Below are 24,396 nucleotides of genomic sequence, written 5' to 3' on the forward strand. Positions count from 1 at the left end.
GCTCTGTCCAGCCTGGCCTTGAACACTGCCAGGGATGGAGCATTTACCACTTCTTTGGGTAATTCCAATGCCTCACCACCCTCACAGTAAAGCACTTTCCTTGTATCTAACTTGATGTTCCTCTTCTTAAGTTTAAGCCGTCATCCTGTCACTACAGTACCTAATGAAGAGTCCCTCTCCAGCACCCTTGTAGTCCTCCTTCAGATACTGGAATACTGCTATGAGGTTTCCATGCACCCCAACTTTCTCAGCCTGTCTTCATACGGGAGGTGCTCCAGTCCTCTGATCATCCTCATGGGCCTCCTCTGGACCATATGAGAAAAAGCCAAACTACATCACATCAGCTACCACAGCTGGAAGAGATTTGACGAGTAATCATCATTAACTGCTCTGTAGCAGCCTTGCAAGCATCAGGCAGAACAATTGTGAGGCTGCAGCGAGCTGACCGAGGTGACGATCAATGGCACCAGCAGTTATCAGAAAAGTTTCTGTCTTGGCTGACTGAACTAGTCAAAGATTAGCTTGTCCAAGGCTGGTTATGAAACTGTTGTCTTTTTCAAGTACCTGGGGTATTTTGAGCAAAAGAAAAACAGCAGAGAGGGCTCTGAACTGCAGAGACCTTTCCTTGACATTTTTGTTCTGACCTCTCTGCTTTTCTGCCTTTGCATTTATGCTGCAGCCATTACAGTAACACTTTAAAGCATGTAAAGAACACTGTGGTAATCAAAACCTTTTGTCTACTTTATATGTACCCCAGATGAGTGTATGTATTTCAATGGGGATGTATTATTTGGCTGAGTCACCTCTGCAACCAGAAGATCAACCTGTTTGAGGAATAATGCATTCCACTGTGAAGAAGTTAGTGAATTCTGGGAATGTTGCTATGAAGAGGATGAACATTTCATCTTTTACAAGGCAGCTTGGTTTTTCTATGATAACCTCAATAATTCCAAGAGCTCAGACTTTGTTTTTCAAGGACTGCCTTTCTGCCATTAAAATACTTGCCATTGTCCAATATATCTACACAGTTCATGAAATATCTATTACTACAGGGAAAAGAAGATTAGTGGTTTACATATGGGTTCTCTTTCACCACCTAGTCATCAGGAATTCTCCTCTGATTAAATAACATCTTTGCGTCATTTAACACCACCTGTGCTATGTCATTTTATATACAACTGATACGTAGCTAGCAGTCTTCTGAGCAAAGAATTACCTGCTTCATGTAACAGTGTATCTCATTTTCATATTACTTTACATGTTCAACTAAATTTGTGGGTTATGAAGAGGTGTTCTAGATTTCTTTAATAAGTTCAGATCCTTTCAAGGTGTATAAAACAGAAGCACATGTTAGCTCTCAAACTGTTTTGTCATTGCTTCTTGCAGAGTGCTGCTGAAGTTTTACTGGAAAATCATAAGATTTTCAAGAGCCATTTTTCCAGACTCAAGAAGCACCTGCAGAGCTGGTACCCCAGATTTCCTTCACCACTCTTACTCTTTAGCCCTGTGTTCCATTAGTCCATTTTTAAGAACCCCTATAAATTTAGTTTCTTCCAGCTCAGGACTAAATGCTCCTTCCTCCTCTTCTATACAACTTGGAAGTTTCCTTTCTGTTTGAAGTAGAGCAGTGTTACAAGCACATAGAAGTATCTTGGGGAAACCACAGGAAGTCAGATTAAATGAAATTTTAAGTTAAATATGTGGGCTGTATAGTATGTAATGTCCCTGTAAATGTTTTTACATATATTTAGTTTGAAGATGTTTATCCCACATAGCTATTAAATAATGTAATGCCTTTTCTGTGAGGAAACTTCACAACTGTTGAGGGAATGTCAGCCTGTTGACAGGAACATCACAACAGGAGGAATGCCAGCCTATCTTTCAGGCAGCCCCATGCCCATCTTACAGGACAAGGAGAAGCAGCTACATCAAACGTATAGCAATGCCCAGCAAAACAGAAATCACTATCCAAGCCCCAGTGAAGCATCTTTGGCCAACATATTTAAATGGTGTAAAGAGTTTCCATCCAAGAATGACTAAAGAAGGGATGTCAGGGAATCAGAGTAACTGCTTTTGGCCTCTGCTACAGAGAAAGTATAGCGAGGTGGAGAAGTCTGTAAAGAAGACCACTGTTTCTGAATTGTTTATATTTGAAAAACACATACAAAAGTTCATAAATATTTTCAGAAAATATTTTTGCATGTACATAATGAATACATAACATGCACGTGACATATGTGTGTATTTATATAAAACACATGTACACATGTATAATGTATGATACAAATATATATTTGCCTAAGTAAGAAAAACAAGTCTCCCTTCTACTTGTACAGTATAATGATTACTGCAAAGACAACCGTATAAAGTTAAATGAAGATAAGATGCAGAGAAGAGAGGTTTTATTGGCTCAGCTGGAATCCAAGCTCTTCCAGAAAATGACTTAATGGTGCTCCAAGGTCAAGAACGTTTGTGGAGCTCGTATGTTCGTTATTTAAATCTCCACAAGAGGGCAGTGCATCCCATAATTTTTCTGCGAGTTTGCTCACTAACTTGTAGGTAGCTGTAGCGAGCTATAAATTCTGAGGACTAAAGGACTAAGGACTATAACTGGGTATGCATGCATATTTGGACATATAGGGGCAATCAGAGCTACTGCTAATATCAATAGGTCTAGCAGTGTCTTGAGAGAGGTGCTTTGAGATTGGGGCTATAAAGAGACATCATAAACACAGTAATAGGTGCTAAGATATGTTTGAAACAGAGCTCCTCCAGCAAATTGTCATGAACATTGTAAGAACAGGAATCTTTCCACCCTGTGGCCCAAATACCTGTATTGAATATGAAAATAAAAATTACTGTGAGATTAAAGGTTTTTGTGTGTGTCTTCTATCTTCTCAATCTGAGCAGATTTATCAATTTAAGAAAAGTTATATGCTGTATTTTATCTCATTTTTTTATCCTTTAAAGGTGTAGTTTTAGCAGCAATATATGGGAACACTTGGTAAAAAAAGCTCAAATCTATGGACATTTTATGTGAAAGTGTACAGAGTAGTTTGCGTTATCAGAATGGGGTGAGGTACAGATGAATTCTACGTATGCTATGGAATGTAAGGTGAAATAGGGAAAGGAAGAATGTCAGCAAGCCTGTTGACAGTAACGAGGAACAGGGGAAGCTGAACCATCAGTATTGCAGTACTGAAACTTCTTGAAGGAGAAAAAGCAGTTGTACCTCCATAGAGAGTTTCTAATTGAGAAGGTGAACAGATTCTGTGTAGAGGTAAATGATGTGAAGAGGTTTCCAGTCATTCAACATCATTATTTTCCTTTATTTTCTGAAGCCATATGAGCCTGGGAAGGTGAGAAAGACCTACAGCCCGTGTGTTTGATCAGGTCCCCAGGAATATTATTTCCCTGGCCATTAGCCTACATCAGATGAACAAACTGCTGTTACAAGCATGAAGATGGTAAAAATCCAGACAGCTATTAAGAAGAAGGCAGCAACAGTCCTGGGATACTAACTGCTTTTGCGCTGTGGGTCCATGTTAACATGGGAGTCTACCAACATCTGGATGTCTGAATGCAACCAATAGCCAAAGCAGCTACCATGTAGGTTTTGGAAACAGAGGAGGCAATCAATGTGAATGCTGCCAAGCAATAAGATGATTAGAGCAGTACTTCATATCTGCTTTTGATCAGATAAGTTGCACCTTTTGTGCTTGGCAAGCCCACATTTCCAGAGATATGAGTCCCTCTGTGAGATGTTTGCTCTATATTTAGGTAGTGGTTTATTTGTCTGTTAACCACATTCCTTTCCTTGCAGCAGAGATCTGGAGATACGCTGCTGCTTCCAGCTTTCATGCTGAAAGGGCTCCACACTTCTAAAATGAAACTGGCTGTTTATGAAGAAAAATACTTACAGACATTCTGTAGCTGCAGATGGCATCTTGCAGAGACTAACTTTCTGGATCCCTTTCCAAATCCTCATTTACTGTATTTCTACCCCAAGCTGCCACAGAGGTTACTTCTTCAACCCCTCTCCCATCTCTAGCTTGAATCTCTTTGTACTTCCTTTAAGTCTGTTGTCTTTTCTCCTTTGACAAGGCTGCTCAGATATGCAGCAGAGGAGCCAAACCATTATGTGTCCTCAGATTTAAGGCACTCAACAAAACGCCATTTTCCTGGTACATTACCATATCCAACAACAGCATTTAAGGGTGTAGAACATCCTGGAAGAAGCTTCAAATGACAATTAGCCTTTGTAGCTCCTATCAGGACAGCATGTGCCCTTTGCTTTCTTCATCTGAGTAATTATGGCATTGCCAGAGGCAGGTCATATGGGCAGTGGTGCAGAAAGTGGGGAAAAAGAACAATCAGTGTCCTAGTGCTGTAAATTTCTGCAGAAGAAAAAGACTGAGTGCAGGACATCATCATGAGCAAGGACAGTCAAGCAGGGGATTGAGGTATTTATTGGTGCTAAAAGCTAGAAAGTTATTCTGTCTGGCAGCTCTGAACTTCTTGTTTTATAATTAAAGAGGCCTGAGACTCTTCTCATTTGATAACGTATTCCAGCTGTTTAGACTTGAAAGAAAAATACTAGAAGCCATGAGACTTGAACAAAGTCATGAAAGACCAGAGCTCAACAGGAGCTCAGACTTCAGACAGGCAGGGTTTTCTTGTGAAATAAAAAACAAGCTTTAAAAATGATACTTCAGCTAAGCATTATACTCTTATTATGCTGTCCATAAGTACACTTTATAGGTTTGACAAGAGAACACTTACAAAAATTTAGTCCAGAATGAAAGTAATCCAGATATATCAAGATGAGCAGTATGTTTGAAACTTTGCTCTCAATAGCTCCTTTTAAGACTATGAACTGCCGCATAAATGAGGAAAGACAATACAAGATTTATTCCAATAACGAGTTCCTCTTTATTTCAGGATGGATTTAGTTACAGGGCAATCACGTAATGTCACTTCCCCTTAGTATTCCTCCAACCACTGACCATTTTAACCTTATGGGTTTTCCTGAGTCTACTATAGTTTGCCTGTTAGTAATGTCTAATGTATTTCTTTTTCGGGTGCTTTTCCAGTCTCTCTGTGGAACCATGTACTATGTGCAGACACAACATTCTTGTCAAGATGTTCTCCAATGACGCTATGTGTTGTGAGATACTAACTTTTCCTAGTTTTAAGCCTGGATCTCATTAGCTTAATATTCCCCAATTCTTGGTTAGGCAAAGGCAGTGAAACTTGTCCTGATGAACTTCTGCACTCCACTGAGGATTTTGTAGACTTCTTTCTAACCTACCTTATATTGTCACTTTTCTGAGCTGAAGAGCCCTAAACTATTTAACTCATAAGTTTTAAATTCATACCCGAGATTATCCCACATGCCTTTCTCTTGACCTTTTCCAGTTCTTGTAGATCCTATCTGTGATTGGGTTTAAACCACGACAGTGATGAAGACACAGAAGTGCACAAAGTAAGCAAGGTGTGGGCGAACCATAGATTTCCACAATGCTGAGCTGATGCAAGGGGTTATGTTTTATGATTCATAGTGGTCACTGCTAAGAAACACCATTTTGTATACAAAGCTATTACTGGATTTCCCCATGTGCATTGTTTCACACTTCCTGAGATTGAAATTCACCCTCAAACATTCATGCTATCATGCACACCTTTGGGTATATAGCATATATCCTAATTGTCTTCTATAGCATATGCCCTAATTATCTCCTTAGAGAAACACTATTCTAGTGGTTATCAACATAGACATCATGTTATTTTAAACACTTTGAACTGGAAAAAATTGCAAAAAGAGATTGAGTGACGTTAGGATGACCTCTGTCCCTCTCATGTATCAGCATAGATGTAGCTAAACAGACACTGAACCCAAACCAGAGCATAGTCAGCCTAAGGAATGTTTATCAAGGCACTACCAACTCTAACTGTCCCTGTCCAGTCCCCCAAGGGCTCCTCCTACCCTGCCCAAGGCCCAGGACTCCGTGTCAGGGGTGTCAGCCCCTGCCCCAGCAACTCCGCAGCAGGGCCAGTCTCCAGCTCCCCACAGCCCTACCCAGCCATGGGTCCTGCTGAGCCAGACTCACCCAAAGGCCCATGTCCCAGCCTGTCCTTGGCCCACCCCTGTACCCAGGGAGGTACCCAGTGCTGGGGCTGGGGCTGCCCTGATCCTGGCTGGGGTGAGACAGCCCATGGCTACCAGCCCCCTTCAGAAATGCACTGAAATTTTTATTTTATATATATGTATATATATATATATATATATTTGGTGCACCTATTGAGCAAGGAGAAGAATTCCAAGTTAGCCAACATCTCATTCAGGTATTGCTACTTCTAAAATTTATGTGAAGGGGGTATGCCAAAGCCAGCTTCTAAGATATAGATATACAAAACCAAGAAAAATAAAGGTATGAAAAAAAGAACAATAATAAACTTCAAAAGCATGGGAAAAATAAGAGAATTAAAAACATACAGAAATTTTTTTAAAAGTCAATAACAATGGGAAATGGATTAATTTTATTTCATAACTTAGTTTCCCTGCCCTCTGCTATGCTTGGAAGTGTCTCACATGGCAGGTGCAAACAAAGGAAAGAATCTTAAATCGTGATCTTTTTATGTTTGTTTGGTTTGGGATTTTTATTGTTCTTATATACACAAAAATGTCCAAGCACATTTATAGATGATTATATTGCTAAACAAGAATTAAAACAAAATAACAACCCTACCAAACACAAAAACCACCCCTTAAATCTCAAACAGAAGGCTATACATTCATGTCTTCTCAGTAAAATTACATTAAACACAGAGGCAACTAAGTAAGCATGTTGCTCAGGACCCATATTCCCTACGCCAAAGGCAATATAGTCATGAACTCCTCAATAACCTCTAAAATGGCAATCTCCATATACATGTACATGTTTATATGTACATACATGTATGTCAACTCACACCCATTGACCAAGGAGGGTAGAAGTCTTGCTACCTTATGATGCCCCAGTAGGACATGCCCCAGTGTCAAAGAACACTTTAAAAACCAATTTCTTCTCCTCATCCCTAAAAAAACTCTTCAAAACTTCACAGTATACACCATGGGACTTAAAAGATTGCTGTTGTTGGGTTCATTTAGATACTCCTTTCTCAAGGAATAATCACACTCAAATGGGAATTTTTCCTAATCTGATCTGACTAAAAGCTAGCTGGTAAAATGGCAGAAAGAGGTACCTGAATGAGCAATCCTTCCTCTTCCCTTTTAGACAATGTCGGAAGAGGTATGAAGGGCTATGAAGAGCTGGGTGAGGCTGGAGAGAAGAACATTTTCAGTCATTTGTGAGCATCTTTTCTCTCTTGCAAAAGGAGCAGTTCAGTATTTTTCGAAACATAGCAGATGATGTCCAAAGTGCAGTTTCTGCCCTTTTGGCTCTGTTTGGTGTCAGTTGCAGATCAGGCACATAGCAGCATGTTTTAGGAGGCACTAGGTGCTTGAAGATCAGGTTCAAGATAAAACAGGTTCAAAATTTGCCTTAGAGCTAGGACAAGTAATGATTTTCATTGTAAAAATACTTGCATGCTAAAAAAAAAAAAAAAAAAGATGAATTTTGAGGAGAGAGATTTCAGTATAACCTCCGAAAATGTTCCTGCCACAGCAAAATGCTGAAAACGGTTTTTGTAGTGAGAAAGCTGGAATTCTGTGAAAGTGGATGGTGAAGGGGCTTGCACAGCAAGGTGGACTCATGCAGAAACATATTCAGTGGACTGCCTTTTAGCACATGTGAGGTGATTTAAAGTAGCAAGTTCATCTCACGACACATATGCACACAGCACAGAGGCTGGTAGCGCAGGGTAGCTTCCAGGCAAATTGATGGAAAAGTTTGGACAGGTTTTATATCGCTAGGGCTGGCCTTGTGGGCATAAAAAGTGCAGATCAATTAAAACCAATACTGTGAAATGTGACAAAACACTTCAGATGGCTTTTAAAAGGTAGTCCTAGGTCCGCTCACATTTATCCTTCTCCAGTAACTGACTATACTTTAGCAGAATATAGGACATACAAATATTTTACTGTTTCTTTTGTGGTTATCCAGCTTCTATCATGAAGAAACTCATGGTGATTAGTGGTATAAAACTGTGCCTTAACCATGTCGTACACAAAGAAAAAAGTCAGATTTTAAGGGCCTTGAGTGTTGCCTTTTACTTAGGCACAGGAACTCAGAAATCACTACAGGCCTGCTCAAGGCAGACCTAGCATGTGATGTCTGAACCAACTGTCCACGATGTCGAAGACAGCCTCATACTCAGCACTGGGTGGAGTGACAGTGCACAAAAGGATACCATATAGCTTTCTCTTGCTTGTGAGGGGGAGCTCATCTGGTGCTGCCAGGTGTTTATTGACTCTTCTCTGCCAGTGAGGCCCAAAGGCATGTAAAAAGCTGTAAAGACTACAGAAAAAACTTTCCCTTGTTCTGTCCCCAGCGCATATTCTGTAGCAGTTGTCTTTCCAAGCACGTAGGCAGTTCTTGAGTTGTGAGAATGATTAAACCATGACATAGTATATGCAAACAAGCTGGAGAAGGATATTTCAGAGTGGAGTCCCAAACACAGGACTGCACATCAACCTGCCATAACCTGTTTCCAGCGTACTTGGTCCTTCTCCCATCCTCAAGCCTTGCTTTCATTTTTTTTTTTCCTTTTTCTTTCTGTTTATCTACTTGAAAGAAGTACATTTTTGACATCTGACCATAGGAACAGGGTTTTAGCTAGTTGCTGCTGACACAGAATCACTCCAGTCTGTGGTTGAATTCTTGTATATCCAGCTGAAAATCTGGTTAATAATCAACACTATCACCGTAAAAAAGGTAAAGTTGCTGCCTGTACACTATATAAAGCTAAATTCTCTGCTGAGGGGGATGGTGCTTCTGTCTATAGCCTGTAGGGAATTGGTGAAAATGACATGTTAATACCAATCGCATAAGAGCAGCAGCATTGTTACTGTAGTAGGTCAATGTGAAAAATATCTGTTTTCTTAAATCAACTGCTCCCCACTGTCCTGAGAAATTAATAACTTCAACAAATGAAAATATCCATTCAGAAGCTGAAGTAGTCTTAAACTACTAGCTCTTGCTTTCCTTTCATTGTATGAGATATTTTGCTGTTTAAAATTGAAATAAGTAAGTCAACGTAACCTTTTCAAAGGTTACTGTGGTTTGGTTCTGATAAACAGTTGGGCGACTGTTGTGGTAAATTCACAGTGGGTATGCATTATGCATTAATGGTAGAATGACAAGCCATTTTTCTCATTCTTTTGTAGAAATACAAGACAGTAAGCAGTACATTAAAAAAAAAAACAAAAAACAATTCAACAAAACAAACAGAAAACCAAACCCACAAATAAAAAACTCAGCGCATTGCTTATAAAAATAACTCACCCCAAATCCAACTTCAGTGTATGCTGTAGTTCATATACAGTAATATTTCACATTCACCGAGAATCACAAGCCTTTGGTTAAACACTGAGGTCACACAACCTGGAATTATTTTTTGTTCTAAACTTATCCCTTGCTTTCATGCAGTAGGACTAATTCCAGGCCAACACTTATTAATCAATACCGGATTTGCTTCAGTGCCTTCTTGAATAAACTCAGTTCCTCCAACGCTTCCATTTCTTAGCAGAAAATACTGAAGTACGATACAAGTATGGCTTGAGGTCTATCACTGGAGCAAGGTATTTTGAGGGTAGCTATTCAAAAAGAAATGTTTTCTGTGTCTACTCATGGATCTCATGCCTTTCTTCTAGGGATCTCTAAGGCTAAAAAACACTCTCTCGCCTTTGCAAATAGACCTTTACTCCCTCTAACCCATCCATAGGTCCACTTGACATCGACCTGGCTGACATGGTTCTTCCAGAGAATAAGCTTTCCCTTCTGGTTTCCAAACTGTCGCTGAGCAGGACCTTAGGGCGAAACACTTCCATGAATTTCTGGTAAAATTCTTTGCATGCAAAATAATAAATGAAGGGATCTATGCAGTTGTTCAGGCAACTGAAGCATAAGGTGAGCTTGTAGGCAGGGTACAAACTCCTGCCATAAAACAGGCGGATGATCATGTGCACAAGTAGGATAAAGTTATTGGGGGCAAAGCAGGTGACAAATACCAGAAGGACTATTATTGCCAGGTATATGGATCTAGTCTTCTGCCTGTTACCATATCTGCTCGATGTCTGAATAAGCTTCCGAATTATACCAATATAGCACCCAACTGTTAAAACAAAAGGGATGAGGAAGAGCACGACAAATAGTGTGAGGAGAAAGGCTACCCAGGCTGCAAAGTTGGGCAGCATATCCCACTTGAGGACATCGAAACAGGTTATAATCCCCAATTCTTTCACTTCGTAGGTCAGATCCGTGCTTTCTAGCGGGTAGAAGGCCAGTAACAAGAACATCCACATACCTAGGCAGGCAGCCAGGGCATATCTTTTTCTTCTCCACTTAATCAACTTCATGGGATATACCACACCCATGTACCGCTCAATGCTGATGCAGGTCATGGTCAGTATGGAAGAATACATGTTGGAGTAGAACATCACAGTCACAAGGCTGCAAAGAGTCTTGCCAAAGGTCCAGTGATTGCTTTGGATGTGATAAGAAATCTGGAAGGGAAAGCAGCTGGCGAGCATGAGATCTGTGATGCTTAGGTTGATCATGAAGATAACTGAAGGTGTTTTGGGTTTGATGTGCCAGCAGAGTACCCAAAGGGAGAACAAGTTGCCAGGGATGCTGATCAAAGCCACCAGTGTATACACAACTGGAAGGGTGATGGAGATAGCTTTATTCTGAAGCATTGCCAGTGTTTCACTGTCCAGGTGGGATCCGTTTTTAACCATTATTCACAAGGTGGATGTTGATCCCTATAAACCCACTGGATCATATCATGAACACTTGGCTTAGAAACCTAGAGGACAAATGTCAAGAGAGAAAAGAAATGTCAAAACAGAAATTAAGAATGTACTTCTATTAATCAAACTAAAAAAAAACCACCAAAACCCTTGTGTAGTTTGACAGATTATATATTTTTATATTTCTTTTATTTCCAATGAGAGAAGGAGAACATGCAATCAATTACTGTTGGTATATTCATGACATAAAGAGAATAAATAAAAACCACCATGTATAATTAAGAACAAGGGACAGATTGCATTTGCTTGGACTGGTTTGCAGGCTGAAGGGACCAGGCCTACAGAAGTAACAAACCCTCTTCTAACAAAAAGAACAGCTATTGAGTTTCAATTTCTGCAAGATTTAAGTTGTTAAAAAATGTTCTGTTTGCAACGGTCTTTCTGGCATCACCTGTAATTTGGCAAAATTGAATTCAGTTTTGCAGTCTGCAAAGTAAAACAGTTCTTTCACTGGCTGGCCTATATAGATCTTTCTTGGCAGACACAATAGTTATGGTTTAGCTCATTTATTTCATACAGCATAGTAGCATTTTAGCAGCTGCAAGCAAGAACTCATGCCTCAATGTGCCTTATGCATGCATGCTTACTTTCATTAAGTTCTTCTTTTCTTGGTGCCGCTGACTAGCTGGAAGTAACCATTCTGACAAAAAATGTGATTTCTGACAGAGGCTCTTACTGAGTAACTTGCTAGACCTTTCACAAAATAGCTGTTGGTGATTCCTGATACCTGGTGAAGGTGAAGTCTACTGAAAGCTATCGTGCAGTAAAGATATACTTAACTCTAAAAATAAAAGGAGTGCAGACCTGGAAAAAGTATAGCTACAGCAGCAAGAAGCTCAGTGGGGGCTTATTTCTGTTGTTTCTTGATCTGATCAATCTGACATAGTGCTTCAAATGTCAGCTAGAAATATTCAGAAGGAGAGTCAGTATCGAACAAAGGATGTTAACTAATGTTGCCAGTCTTCCAAGAGCTTCCAGCTGAGCTGTTGGAAGCCCGAGAAAAGGCACAAGAAAATAGGAATTGCAAAGCAATCAGAGATGTGTTCATAATATATCACACGTGTGAAACAAAGCAAACATGTTGCAAGTAATGAGCACATCACATGATCACATCTGCAAGAAGCCCTTTGAGCCAAATCCATTGCAAATGAAATTTTGTTCTTGTCAGTGGAGCTATATCAAGAATGAAACTAATCTTCAGTTTTCAGGGGAACTTGAAAAATGGCTCACTGACACAAAGCTCTTGGAAAAAAACCTTAATACTTCTATTTCAACTCTTTTATCTATGACTTACTATAGTAAATACATATTCATGAACTTTATTTCCTCAAAAATCCTTCCCAAGTGGCACCCCTTTGTGCCTAACAACCCTAAAATTTCTCAAAACAGATTTTTTTTATTTACATGAAAGTACCTACAGAGCTCTATTAATAAGCCTTTGTAAGTGAAAGATATTTGTTCTCGCAGGATAAGGGATCTCAACCCTAGATACTGTTCCAATAGAAATTGCATGTACTTGGGAGGTAGGAGTAGGTGAAAATTTCCATTAAGTCTGTCACACTGGTTATAAAGCTATTGAATACCTCTTATGTTCAGGTTTGGATTAGTGCTGATCAGAAATCTATTTTGTTCTAAACTTGCTTTTTCTGCAGTAATGAAAACTGTGTCATGGCCTGGCTAAAGGCCTTTTTATGCCTTTGTGGAGTACTATGATCAGTAAAACACAAGTGCCTCTCAAATTTAGGCACCCTTTGAACAGGGCTTGAAAGGCACCAGACTTTGTGTTCAAGTGCCTACAAGAGCTCTCCAAAAAGGGTATGTACCCTTGGCGTAGTCTCCAATCTGCATAGTAAGGAAGATGTCTATCAGAAGGAGCAAAGTAAGAATGATGCAATGGTTTGCTAGTGTCTTCTGCAGGGCATACAGAGTAAACAAGACTTGTTGCAAGTCACTCTTGAGAGCAAGAAGCCTCTTCAGGAGATGCGTAGTGCAGAAAATTCTTCTTCAAACTTTGTCTTTCCTTTTGCCAAATCCTTCTGGGGCTCTAATTCTGAATTCCTTGTTCAGGATTACTGGGCTAGCAAAATCCCTGCTCTGAGTCACCCTTATTTGTGATGCTTTGCTTTTAAATGCTGCTGGAACCACAAGCTGCTGGAACCACAATGTCACATTAACGTACTTTACCTCTCCCATTATTGCATCTATTTGGGTTTAGTTAATACTGTATTTATATTTTCATCTTGTTCAGGGTAATTTTATGTTCTTCCCCCACTACAACCACGTCTCTGTTTGCATCTTGTTGTTTAACTTAAAAATGTCATAAATCAAACGAGAAAGTAATTTTTATGAGTTTTAGATTCTCCTTACATTTTATGAGTTGCTTCCTTTCAATTTCAGATTTTCAATTCAAATCAGTGGAGCCTGCATGGATTCTAAAAAACCATGGACTGTAAAAAATAAACTCTCAGCTAAGGTTTCAAATCCATAATATGTAAAAATATAGTCTTATTACATAAATATCCCCGTTAGAAAGATATGCTTTTGCTTTTATGTTGGAGAAAGCTATATTTAAACTACAACAAATGAATATACAGGTAAACTGAAACAAAAACTCAGTGAGGATTCTTCAAGTGAGGAGATCCTGTCTTACTACTATTTACATCAGTCCCCAAGCTTCTGAGATACAAAGAGAAAATGTTAAGCTCTTCCGCTGGCCTCATTTCTGAAACATTTAGTGGTTGGATGTATTTTAGTTTTATATTAGTACCAAGAGCACCTACAGCCTCTAAAGTATTGCTTGCTAAATCCAGGTAGGATTTTTTCACTTGTCTTCTCACTGGCTCATGGCACTCTGCACAGAAATCTCACTTACTTAGAAATTCAGTAGCACAGGTTTTCATCCAAGCTGTAACTGTAAGCGAAGGTGACAGCTGCTTGGTGCCTTTTTGACAGAAACAGTAATTCCTTTCTCTGTAATTGACAAAAGATGACAAAACACTAAAGGTTATACCAAACATCAAGCAGTAAAAAATCAGAAGAGTATTATTTCTTTGCCATGGAACAGTAGCAATAAAGATGTGTCTACTTCTGTTTTAGGGGACTACTAAATTAAACTGATGTGTTTCCTCTCTTGCATCTATTCTTTTCCTGTTGTTGGTCAAGTGCACATGTGAGAAAGACTGAAAAGCCTGTGAGCTTAGTGAAAACCAGAATTACTGTTTTATAAAAATTTTTATAATTTGTTTTGTGATTTGAGATGGAATTAAAAACCTCAGAACTTCTCATGCAGCAGACAGCCATCCAAAACTTATTCTGCTTCATAGTTTTTGGTTCACTATTTGTCAAAGCACTATTGTGTAGAAGAAAAAAAAATATCAAAAATTCATAAATTCTTTGATATAGTTACACTTTTGGAAACTCACCCTTCCGGCTGAAGGCTATGGGATGGCTTGTTTCAGATTAAAGGAAAAACCTGCAAACTGAAATGCAATTTCAACTGAATTGCAAACAGGTTCAGAATGAAGCACAATGAAAGCACAGATTTTATTGTAAGCATTTAGAGAAATAATATCAACAGTTTTTAATGAATGCAAATGTGGCTGAAGAATATATTTTGTCTCTCAAAAGACTGCATTTTTTGTTTTTGTTTTTTTAATAAATTTTCTACGTGTTCAGTTTTATATTATTACAAAGCAGTAAAAAAAGCAAAAGTGTGAGGCTAGTTTATGTCTACCTTAATGTAGCTAACACTGGAGAAAACTCAGTGACCTTCAGTGTGTATTGCTCCTGCTGGGGATTCAGCTCCTTCAGAACTGTCTGAATTGCTAGTGAGATGAAAGAATATTAGACAAGAACAACCAACAGACACTTAATTTCTATTGTAGACTGAGTATGAGGAGAAGAAGGGACCCGGAAGGAAAGGAGCCAGGAGGCAGTCATCTTGAATTGTAGGAAAAGTGACAAACGCTTTGATACCTAGATAGAGTAAGGGGTTTAATATCAGAGACAAGAAGAAAAAGTGCCCTTCTGTAACACATTTCAGTTATTGTTCCTAAATCATCATTGATGCAATTCAGAGAAACACTTCTGCAGATGCTTGTTCACCAAACTGAGGAATGTAAATGAGTCCATCTCTGACTGCATGTTCCTTAAACTGAACAGGGGCTTTACTGAAAGAGGCTGCAGATTTTTTTCTGGATGGTTCTTTCTCACCCTTGCAATAAACTTTCAGGCAAATTTTAGCTTGTGGGTTTACATCTCTAAAAGCCAAGGGTTTGGTTCCCTCAGTCAAGATCTGAACCCAAGTCTTCTAAGAAACTTCTTTGTAGTTGGCCTTCCATGTTCTTTTTGCCCATTTCTTTTTTCTGTTTCTGCTGTTTTGTTCTTAGTATATTGCAAAGATCAGAAACTGTTGCTGAGCCCATAGTTATGTTACCACAAGGCATTATTTCATGCTAGTCTTTAGCTTCTCTTCTTTTAAGAGTAAATACATCTGGGAAATGAGACTTTTACACTCTGTGCACTTATGCGTACAAGTACTTTGAGCAAACAAAACAAATCTGAAAACATCTTACTAGCTGCAGTATTCTTGACCTTCTATGACATTTCGCTTTAGAAAAATAAACTGTTCTCTATTTCTTATTTTTCACCGAATATTATTCAGATAAAGAGCATAGAAAACAATATGTATGCCTTCACTGCAAAATATGGCACATTTTTTACAATGAAAGAGTTACATTATAATCACTGTATTAATCAAAAACTCTTGTGGAGACACACTTCAGTCTTTCTCTTAGTACACATAGTCAAAGTAAGCCTTATGGTGGTTGTAGCTCTGACCTCAAATAGTTAGGGCAAGGCAAAACAAGAGTGTATTCTCTCCACAAGGATTTCACATTGAGAGGTAAAAAACCTCTTATCAGTAAGAAAAATGTAGAAGCATTACCATCTTTAGTGTAGTGGAGGAGTACCTGTCTGTTGAGCTTGTTAGCTATATCAATCTAGATAAAAGCATCTTTATCAAAAGAGAAGAAAAGTAATCCTATCTTTTCTGCCTTCTTAGAGAGTGCTTCTCTTCTCCAGCCTGAGACTGCAAGTAAGCAGTTTCCAAGATTCAACAAGAAAGACTTAGTGTGAAATCTAAATGTACAGGTGAGAGGCAAAGAAACACCACAAGGAAATGCTGTACTCTTTCTTCAGAAGTAGCTAAGTAGTAAAACTAACTGTAAATATCTTCCTTCACATTTCTTATGTCTGTCCTGGACTATGCAGTTTTGCTGATGGTTGATATTTAGTTTACTTGAAACTTCACCTTTGCTACCCATAAATTAGCGAAGTGAGGATTCTGTTCCGGTGTTAGTAATGTTCACCCTAATTTAGATAAGGTTTGCATAAAACCAGCCACTATCATCTGTGTAATAACCCAGTTCAGACTGAAACTAGTCACTGTGGTCTTTAAAAAGTTCATTTCTGCAGCAGTCAGGTTTATGGAAACAGTATGGCTGTGGGCCAGTATTGACAAAAAGCTCTCCTCATCTGAAGAGTGATTCTGTGCTAGTTACAGTACAAAATGAAGCGGTTTGCAGTTTCCTTTATTGGTGTGCAAGATAGTCAGCATTCTGTGAGCAAAACCTTAGGTCAATTGAAACTCAGCTTGTGTAGTTCCACTGATAGGTTGTCTAGGCTGGTTTAAATTTCAGGCGGAGTAAGCATCCTCAACTGGATTTAAAGAGGTTCCAGTTGATGGGGTAATAGCTAGAATATTATATATATGTTAGACTTTCCTAGTAAGCTTAATTTTTCCAAACCTGATATTTTTAAAAGGATTAGCAAAGCTATGGCAACACCTAAGAATTCAACAGAACAGTTCAGGAATTCATTCTGCACAACTTATACTTTGCAGTTATTGCCCATGTGCATGCTCTTATCTCCCAGCATCACAAGGTAGCTTGCCCCTTGGTGAGCTAATGCTAACTTGCACTTTTCATGGAGGAAGAACATGCATGCAAGCTGTTACTAAAATATTGCTGGTGCCTGGTGGGGACCCTTGACTTCATTAGACTACAATTTTTGTCCTATGGTGCATGGCCATAAAGAACCAGCTCTTGCAAAGCTCCTTTTAACCACTCTAGCAGACATCCTGGTACTGTGGAGTTATCCCGTGCCAGAGAGCCCTACTACCCTTGAGTTATGGGAAGATGGTGAAGATTTGTTTTTATAGAACTTTGACTGCAAAAAGTGCTCGATCAAGTCTAAATTTAAATAACACATGAACTGATTTCCTTTATAATTTTAAATCTTTCAGATATTGTCTACATCCAGGATTGACAGACAATGGTTTCTGGTCTGCATCTACTTCTACAAGTAATTGTCTCACGTAACTGTTGTGAAAGTCAGAGGGAAGAGTATAGTCAGTCATTTCCCTTCTGTCCTCAATTGTTGGCACAAGGTGTTTGTGATAGACAATAGGGCAGATTCTCAGCAGAGAATCCCCTCAGTCTTCAGAAAGCTTGATGGTCTTGTATTTGAATCTGTATGGTCTGGTTGGCATTTTACAGCACACATATATCTATATATATTCTATTTAAAATCTGCATTTTCTATTTTTCATCTCTCTTTTCTGTGAAAGCCTTTTTTGAATGTTTCCTCTCCTGTTCAGTCGACAAAGGCACAAAGGAATTGAGATAAAGCTGCATGCCTATTTTTGAAGATTGCCTTTATAGATTAAAAAATAAAAAAGGATATGGCAGTCTGTAGCTGTTGATCGAGTTAACATGATGGAGTCTACAAACAGGACAGTCAAACAAGTTTTGCAGGTGTAGCTGAAGGGATAATTTGGCATGGTATTTTGGAAATGTTTCAGCAAAGAATATAGGATAATTCTAAAATTCATGTAACGTACAGGGGCCAGAAATTGTAAACCATATTGTTAGGGATGAAATAAAGAACTTGGCTGAGCATGCAGGCCATCTTCAGGTAGGTCTTCTTCCACTACTTCCACTGATTGGTCTCAGTATGTATAAAATCTCTTTACTACCTTAGAGATAAGTAGACCTGTCCCCAAAAGCCCATGTTGGATACGTAGCAACTAGTGACTTGTAAATACAGGCTGAATTGTTGTTTGTTTTGTTAAGTAAGATCTATATGCATATGCAACCTTTTTTACCAAAGCAGTAGCGTTAGGCAGCAGGATTTGGGTATAACTAGAGACTTTCTTGCCTATTCTTTGCTACAGGTGTGTATTTAGCATCCATAAAAATGTAAGTGTCTATTTTAGGGTGAGCTGAAAAGTGTGGATGCCACTGACTGAACTGGGCAGTTCTCCAGTGACTGTAACAGGCTTATATGTAGTCACTCCCATTGTAAATGCAGGTGTTTGAAGCTGAATCCATCCCATTTTAAACATCCTGTTGATTCAGATCCTGGTTTCCTGGAGGCCTGTAATTGCCTGGATTCTGTCAAAATCTGAACTAGTCCACTAAAACATAATTGTCCCCTTTCACACTTGGACCACTGCCACTTTGAAACAACCAGGCCAGCTTCCGTGTGAAAATGAATTGGCACATAATAGGACCAAATGCACAATTTTACCTGTGCTCATCTTCTTCCACCTGTGTACCAAAACCTACAATAAGTTTTCTGTGATTGTAAAATTCTTTGTGTAGCAAAGATTCCACAGCTAGGAAGCAGTATAAAAATTATTGGGCCTTTTGTTGGTCATACTGCTGTACGTGCTCGGCACATATTATTTAGGCTTTATTGAAAGCCCAACTATAGGACTGACTGCTCTGCTCTCTCCACAAGTCTCATGCAATGTATTGGCAGTGAACTCCGGGTAGACTGGGTGTTCTCCTGGCTCACACATCAGTTAGAAGCGATTCTCACTTCAGCAGTAGCGAAGATAGATAGTCTTGGCTGAAAAATACATGAGACCAGGGACACTATAGGAGCTAAATTGACATGCACTTGGCAGCTTTCTTGCATATCTGATTTTCTGGTCCTGAAAGGGCAAGAAGAGCTAGATGTGCAGAAAGAATGAGCCTTGTTTCCTGTCAAACTGTGCCTCTTACTGGAAGGCTTTGATACAAAAATGGGCTACCGGAAGCTCTTTTGTGTGACCAGGACTGATACAGTATCCACTCATTTTAAAAGGTAAAAAAAGAAAGACCCAGGGAACTATAGGTCAGTCTCACCCCAGTGCCCAGCAGCATCATGGACCTCCTGGAAACCATACTAAGGCACATGGGAAATATCAAGGTGGTTGGTGACAGCTGGCATGGCTTCACTAAGGGCAAATTGTGCCTGACCAATTTGATGGCCTTCTATGATGGGGCCACAGTGTTGGTAGATAAGGGAAGAACAACTCATGTCATCTATCTGGACTTGTGCAAAATATTTTACGCTGTCCCACATGACATTCATGTCTCTAAACTGGAGAGATATCAATTTGATGGATGGACCACTTGGTGGATAAAGAACTGGCTGGATGGCTGCATGCAAAGAGTTGTGGTTAACGATTCAATGTCCAACGGGAGACTGGCAAAAAATGGTGCCCCTCAGGGACACAGGATTGGTGTTGGGACCAATCCTGTTCAACATCTTTGTCGATGACATGGACAGTGAGATGGAGTGCGCCCTCAGCAAGTTTGTCAATGACACCAAGCTGTGTGGTTTGATTGATACCCTGGAGGGAATGAATGTCATCCAGAGGGACCTTGATATGCTTGAGGGGTGGTCTAATGCCAGCTTCATGAAGTTCAACAATGCCAAGTGCAAGGTCCTGCATCTGGGTCGGAGCAATCCCAAGCACAAATACAGGCTGGGCAGGGAATGGATTGAGAGCACCCCTGAGGAAAAGGACTTGGGGGTGTTGGTTGACAAGAAGCTCAAAATGACCCAGCAACTTAGGGCACATGTAGTACTGCTACAGAGCCCAGATGGCATGACCAGCATTGATTTATCCCAGGACCAGTCCAGCAGGTCCAGGATTCATGCAAATCCAAATGAAGTTTGAGGCAGATCTGTGCTGTGTGCACAGCACCTCAGAGCTCTTTGCTCAGTAGGTAGAAGCCAGCTCACCCTGTCAAAGCTCATGCAAACTCACTTCATTCTTGTGCTGAAAGAACTGAAAGTTGGCTTTGCTGAAAAAACTCACAGCTTATGTTGAGCAGCGATAACTGCAGCTGCACTGCTTGTGTCTGGCACAGGGCACAGTATAAATTCACATATGCCTGAACAGGGCTGAGTAGATGTACACGAAGGCATAGAGCATTGGTAGCAGGAACCTCAGAAACAGCTAGCTACAGGAGCAGATACACTGTATGACCTATTTTTAAAAGCAGTGTTATATATGTACACAAGGGAAAAAGAAAGAGACACCATAATTATTACTTAGCATGTTTTCCTGACTTCTCCTCAGTTTGGCAGTTTGATACTAATTAGAAATATGACTGTAACTGACAGAAATGGAGATTATAAAATGGGAAAAAAGAAAAAGATTTCTAACAAAAGCTTCACCTCTTCACCTCTTCACAACGTGAGCTATCACAGTAATACAAAGAAATAAAACAGGAATAGCACCCTGAAACCACATCTGCTACTGTTTCATTCTTCTGAAAGTACTAGAGTGCAGTTGAGGCAGTAGGGCAAACTTCAGCTCTTCAGATGAACCAACTTCATGTGCCCTCATATTCAGGCTTTGGATTTCACCCCAAGCCCTCACTGCACTTGTGTTATTTAAATCCATAAATAAGACAAAAACTGGATTCTGTCCTTGTCTAACATACTCTTTCTGCATTGAGAAGTATATAACTGCCCAAATTATAGTCAAGTTATATGCTAATACATTATTTTACTAATGTTACCTATGAAATAATCACAGGCAGAAGTCAAATGTGTTCTACAGCTGTTTTTTTTTGAGGGAGCCAGCCTCTGCTCCTAAAAAGACAATGCATTGCAACAGTTTATTATTGGCTTTACTTGACTTCTTCTTTATTGCTAAAAAAATACCCTGAGATATCTGGATCATTGGTGCTCTAAAAATCATTACTGGTATCTTGCTGTCTTGAGAAAAAAAAATGAAAGTGGAGATTCTGTGCTTTGAAGGGTGTTATTTATTGACCTGCACACTAAAAATTAGTGTCTTAACTATTATTTTTATGATCTTGGCATTTATCTCTGACTTATAGCCAGTTCTAGGCTTTCCATTTGTGAAAAATCTGTATTCACAATTTCTTTTACTACCTATATCTGTTGTCTGCTGTTTTCCGGTGCATGGGCAAGCAAACACATTCTTGCTATGCAAGCAAAGGTACCTCATCGGCCACTCTATGTATTTGTCCTCACTCATTCAGGCAAATGAAGTTGCTTACCTCCCTGGGATAAAGTTTTTCAAAGCAGTATTCATTACTGTACCATAGAACATTCTATATACTACAGCCAGTATACTACCATCTGATGCCCTACTTTGTCACTGCCATGAGTTGTCTGCTTGCCCATATAATTAAGGTAAATAACACCACCAAGGTATTTTAAATGGAAACAACATGCAAGCAGCACAAGCTGATATGAGGTGAAAGCAGCTTTAGCATGATTCTGAGGCAGGCATTGGCTCAGGACAGGGTACACCAGCAAAATAAGGGAGAGGTGGAGGCTGCCATGAGGAAAGACAAGCATTCTTATTTATCCAACTTATATAATGAATATTATGCATGATATATTGTCATTATAATATACTGATTTTATATACTTATATTAAACATAATTTATATATATATGCTATACTTGGTTTTTTTTTTCACTGGTACCACACACTGAAATGCCTATAAAACTCAAATTTGACACTCCAAGTGCTATAATTTCTCTTTTTTATCAGATGATGCTTTAGCCTGTATTAATGATTCATCGTATAGATATATGCATGTACATATATATGTGTGCACAGTATTATGTATCTTATGATATTGTATGATCATATATTATAATGTCTGATTTTTTTTTGTTTCATAGTGTAGCTAAAACTAATAACATTTTTCTGTCTTAATTTTTTTTTCATAACTGCAAGTGAAATTTCTGCTATTTGGATATGAAGTGCTAGTAGGATAACCTTTTAAATGAAAGGAAAGCTCCTCCTACAACAGAGGAGCTCCAAATCCTAATGTAAAAAGTGCTCAGACTAAATTTAAACTTTGAGTTTCACTAGGTCCAAAACATTTAAAGAGAATTTCCTTTTAAGGTGACACCTAAAATTAAGCCACCTGAAAAATTATGCTGTATCTGTGAAGTGCAGCAACAAGGAGAAATACACAAAACTGCATTAGGTGTTTGAAACTTACTTAGCTTGACCTCTATACTGGAGAATTTAAAACTTTTCAGGTTTTATCATAAAACAAATCCATATATTTTAAATGCAAGCTGTAGGTGATTCCAAATGTGGCTACCTATATACATAAGATGTGGTATAACTCAGTGAGACAGTGGCATCTAATTATTTGCCTTTAATCATTTCCTGGCTGTGGATCTAACTATTGAGGTTTAGCTGAGGTTTAGCTGAGACTGGGGTCTAACCTCAAGCAAAATATATGTCTTTGTCAGAGAAAGAAGAGTAGCCCTGGGTAGCATGAGCTCTCAAAACAAGTCTGCACAACAGAGAGGAGCTTGACTGTGGTGAGAATTCAGGTGTGGGAAAAGAAAGCACAACATTTTTACCCTTTGGCACTTAAAAGTGACAAACTCTGTTTCCTTCACCCAAATAGTTTAAAATGAAAAGGAAATTAAACTCCTCCTAATCCACTAAAACCTACTAACAAAAAAACCAAATAATCTGGCAGAAAATAAATACACTGAATAAACTTGCAAACACATCATGGAGGAGTCCTGCCACAGATGAACAGGCCTTGCCTTTCTGAGGAGGATAGACATTTACTCATTTACTCACAAAGGAATAGCAAGCTGGTGGAAAAGCTCCTACAGATGGTCCTTCAATGGCACAGATTAAAATATCACCTGATAGAAACCAGAAATTTTAGCCCTTGGCTCGTGAGATGATTATAGGCTTTATAGATATAGAACTCTAATGTAGTTTTGAAGACTGGTACAGTCATTCTCTGATAAGACACTAATAACAATAGAGCAGTAGCAGACAGTTCTTTGGAGGCAAAATCTGGGTTTCTAGGAGCTATAGAGACCTCTAAATGATGTGCTCTGAAATATTACTGCATTCCTGCTGCTTCAGTGTGTAAATTGAAGATAGTTGCATAGAAAAATGATGTAAGTGTGCTAAGAATAAAAGAAAAGTTTGCTGCAGATGGCACCTATTCAGGGAAATAGGTTTTACCTAAACCAAAACAGGTCAAGGCTTCTGTTACTAAAAGTTGAGGTTATAGTTTTTAAACTCAAGACTAGAGAAAGCCACTTGGCACAGAAAAGCATACAGTTCAGGATTACACATACTTAGGGTGGGAATGTTATTAAATCCTCTGTATTCTTAGGAAAAAAAAGACAGGAAAAGGTATTAATAAGATCCAGGAAGGAACTGGACAAACAGTTTCTACGTGTGAAGTGTATGAAGCAGATCACATAAAACATCCAGAAAAAAAAAAACACAACATACATTTGCATCTCTACAGATACATAAAAGGTGTAAAAATGCTAAGGCTGATTGCCCTGGTTTTCACTGGGAATCTGAGCTAATTTAGGCATCTGAGAAGCCTCATGAAAGAAAGTAAAAATTTCTGTAGGAAACGGAATGGCCATAGCACACACTGGTATAGCCCTGCCAAAATAGGCCGTGTCACTGAAGGATCAGTATTATTGCATTACAGGAAGCTTCGTGTCACATCCAGTAAACAATTCAGCTACATCAACAAATGAGACAGACTTTCCATGGGCTGAAGGCTGTAACTGCAGGACCATGTCATCAATCACGTAACAAGGATGGTAAATATGGCAGCAATGTGCTTGGAATAGAAAAACAGCTGTGAAAGCAAACAATTCAAGACAAAACCTTTCAAGTATCCTTAAACAAGCTGGGCAAATGTGCCATGGAGTGATGTGTATGTTCAGGCACCACAAGTGTGACTCCTCCTGTAAGCCACTCATTCAAGGTTCAGAGGAGAGCCTCTCACAAACTGAAGAGGAGCAGCTTTTGACTCAGGCTTCTCTCATCCTGAACCTCCCCAGCAGCAGGAGCACTAACCTGAGGTCTCCCACGCCCCCATGAGGACACCCGAGAGCTTTGGCCTGTAGCCTATCTCATAATTTTCTATGAGTTCAGCTGCTTAATTATAAAAATAATATTATGTGTTTGTGTGTGAGGTTTGACCCTACCTGAATTTCATTGATATGTCTAAGGAGACAGTACTTCTCCTTTGCTTAATTTTCTGGATCCTTAAAGTGCTCAGCTGGAAGATACCTACTAGGTTGCC

At 39.2% G+C, this 24,396-nt stretch overlaps 1 protein-coding gene across 8 annotated transcripts in view; it reads right to left on the reverse strand.

The window, feature by feature from the left end:
• Positions 1-9,370: 9,370 nt before the first annotated feature.
• The window catches only part of P2RY8 (P2Y receptor family member 8), a 47,376-nt gene continuing 32,350 nt past the window's right edge, over positions 9,371-24,396 (reverse strand). For 5 of the 8 annotated variants that reach the window (XM_061459823.1, XM_061459825.1, XM_061459822.1 and 2 more), the window contains 2 exons: positions 14,706-14,796; positions 9,371-10,968 (listed from right to left, as the gene is read on the reverse strand). In XM_061459823.1, coding sequence (XP_061315807.1) covers positions 9,827-10,900 — 1,074 coding nt within the window. In that variant the 5' untranslated portion in view covers positions 10,901-10,968; positions 14,706-14,796 and the 3' untranslated portion in view covers positions 9,371-9,826. The remainder of the gene's footprint in view (positions 10,969-14,705; positions 14,797-24,396) is intronic. The other 3 variants (XM_061459826.1, XM_061459824.1, XM_061459821.1) reach the window with 1 other exon arrangement.

This window comes from Pezoporus flaviventris, unplaced genomic scaffold (genome assembly GCF_033815535.1).
Source record: "Pezoporus flaviventris isolate CSIRO_AGI_PZ_B2104156 unplaced genomic scaffold, CSIRO_AGI_Pfla_v1 ptg000030l, whole genome shotgun sequence".
NCBI classification, from domain to species: Eukaryota; Metazoa; Chordata; class Aves; order Psittaciformes; family Psittacidae; genus Pezoporus; species Pezoporus flaviventris.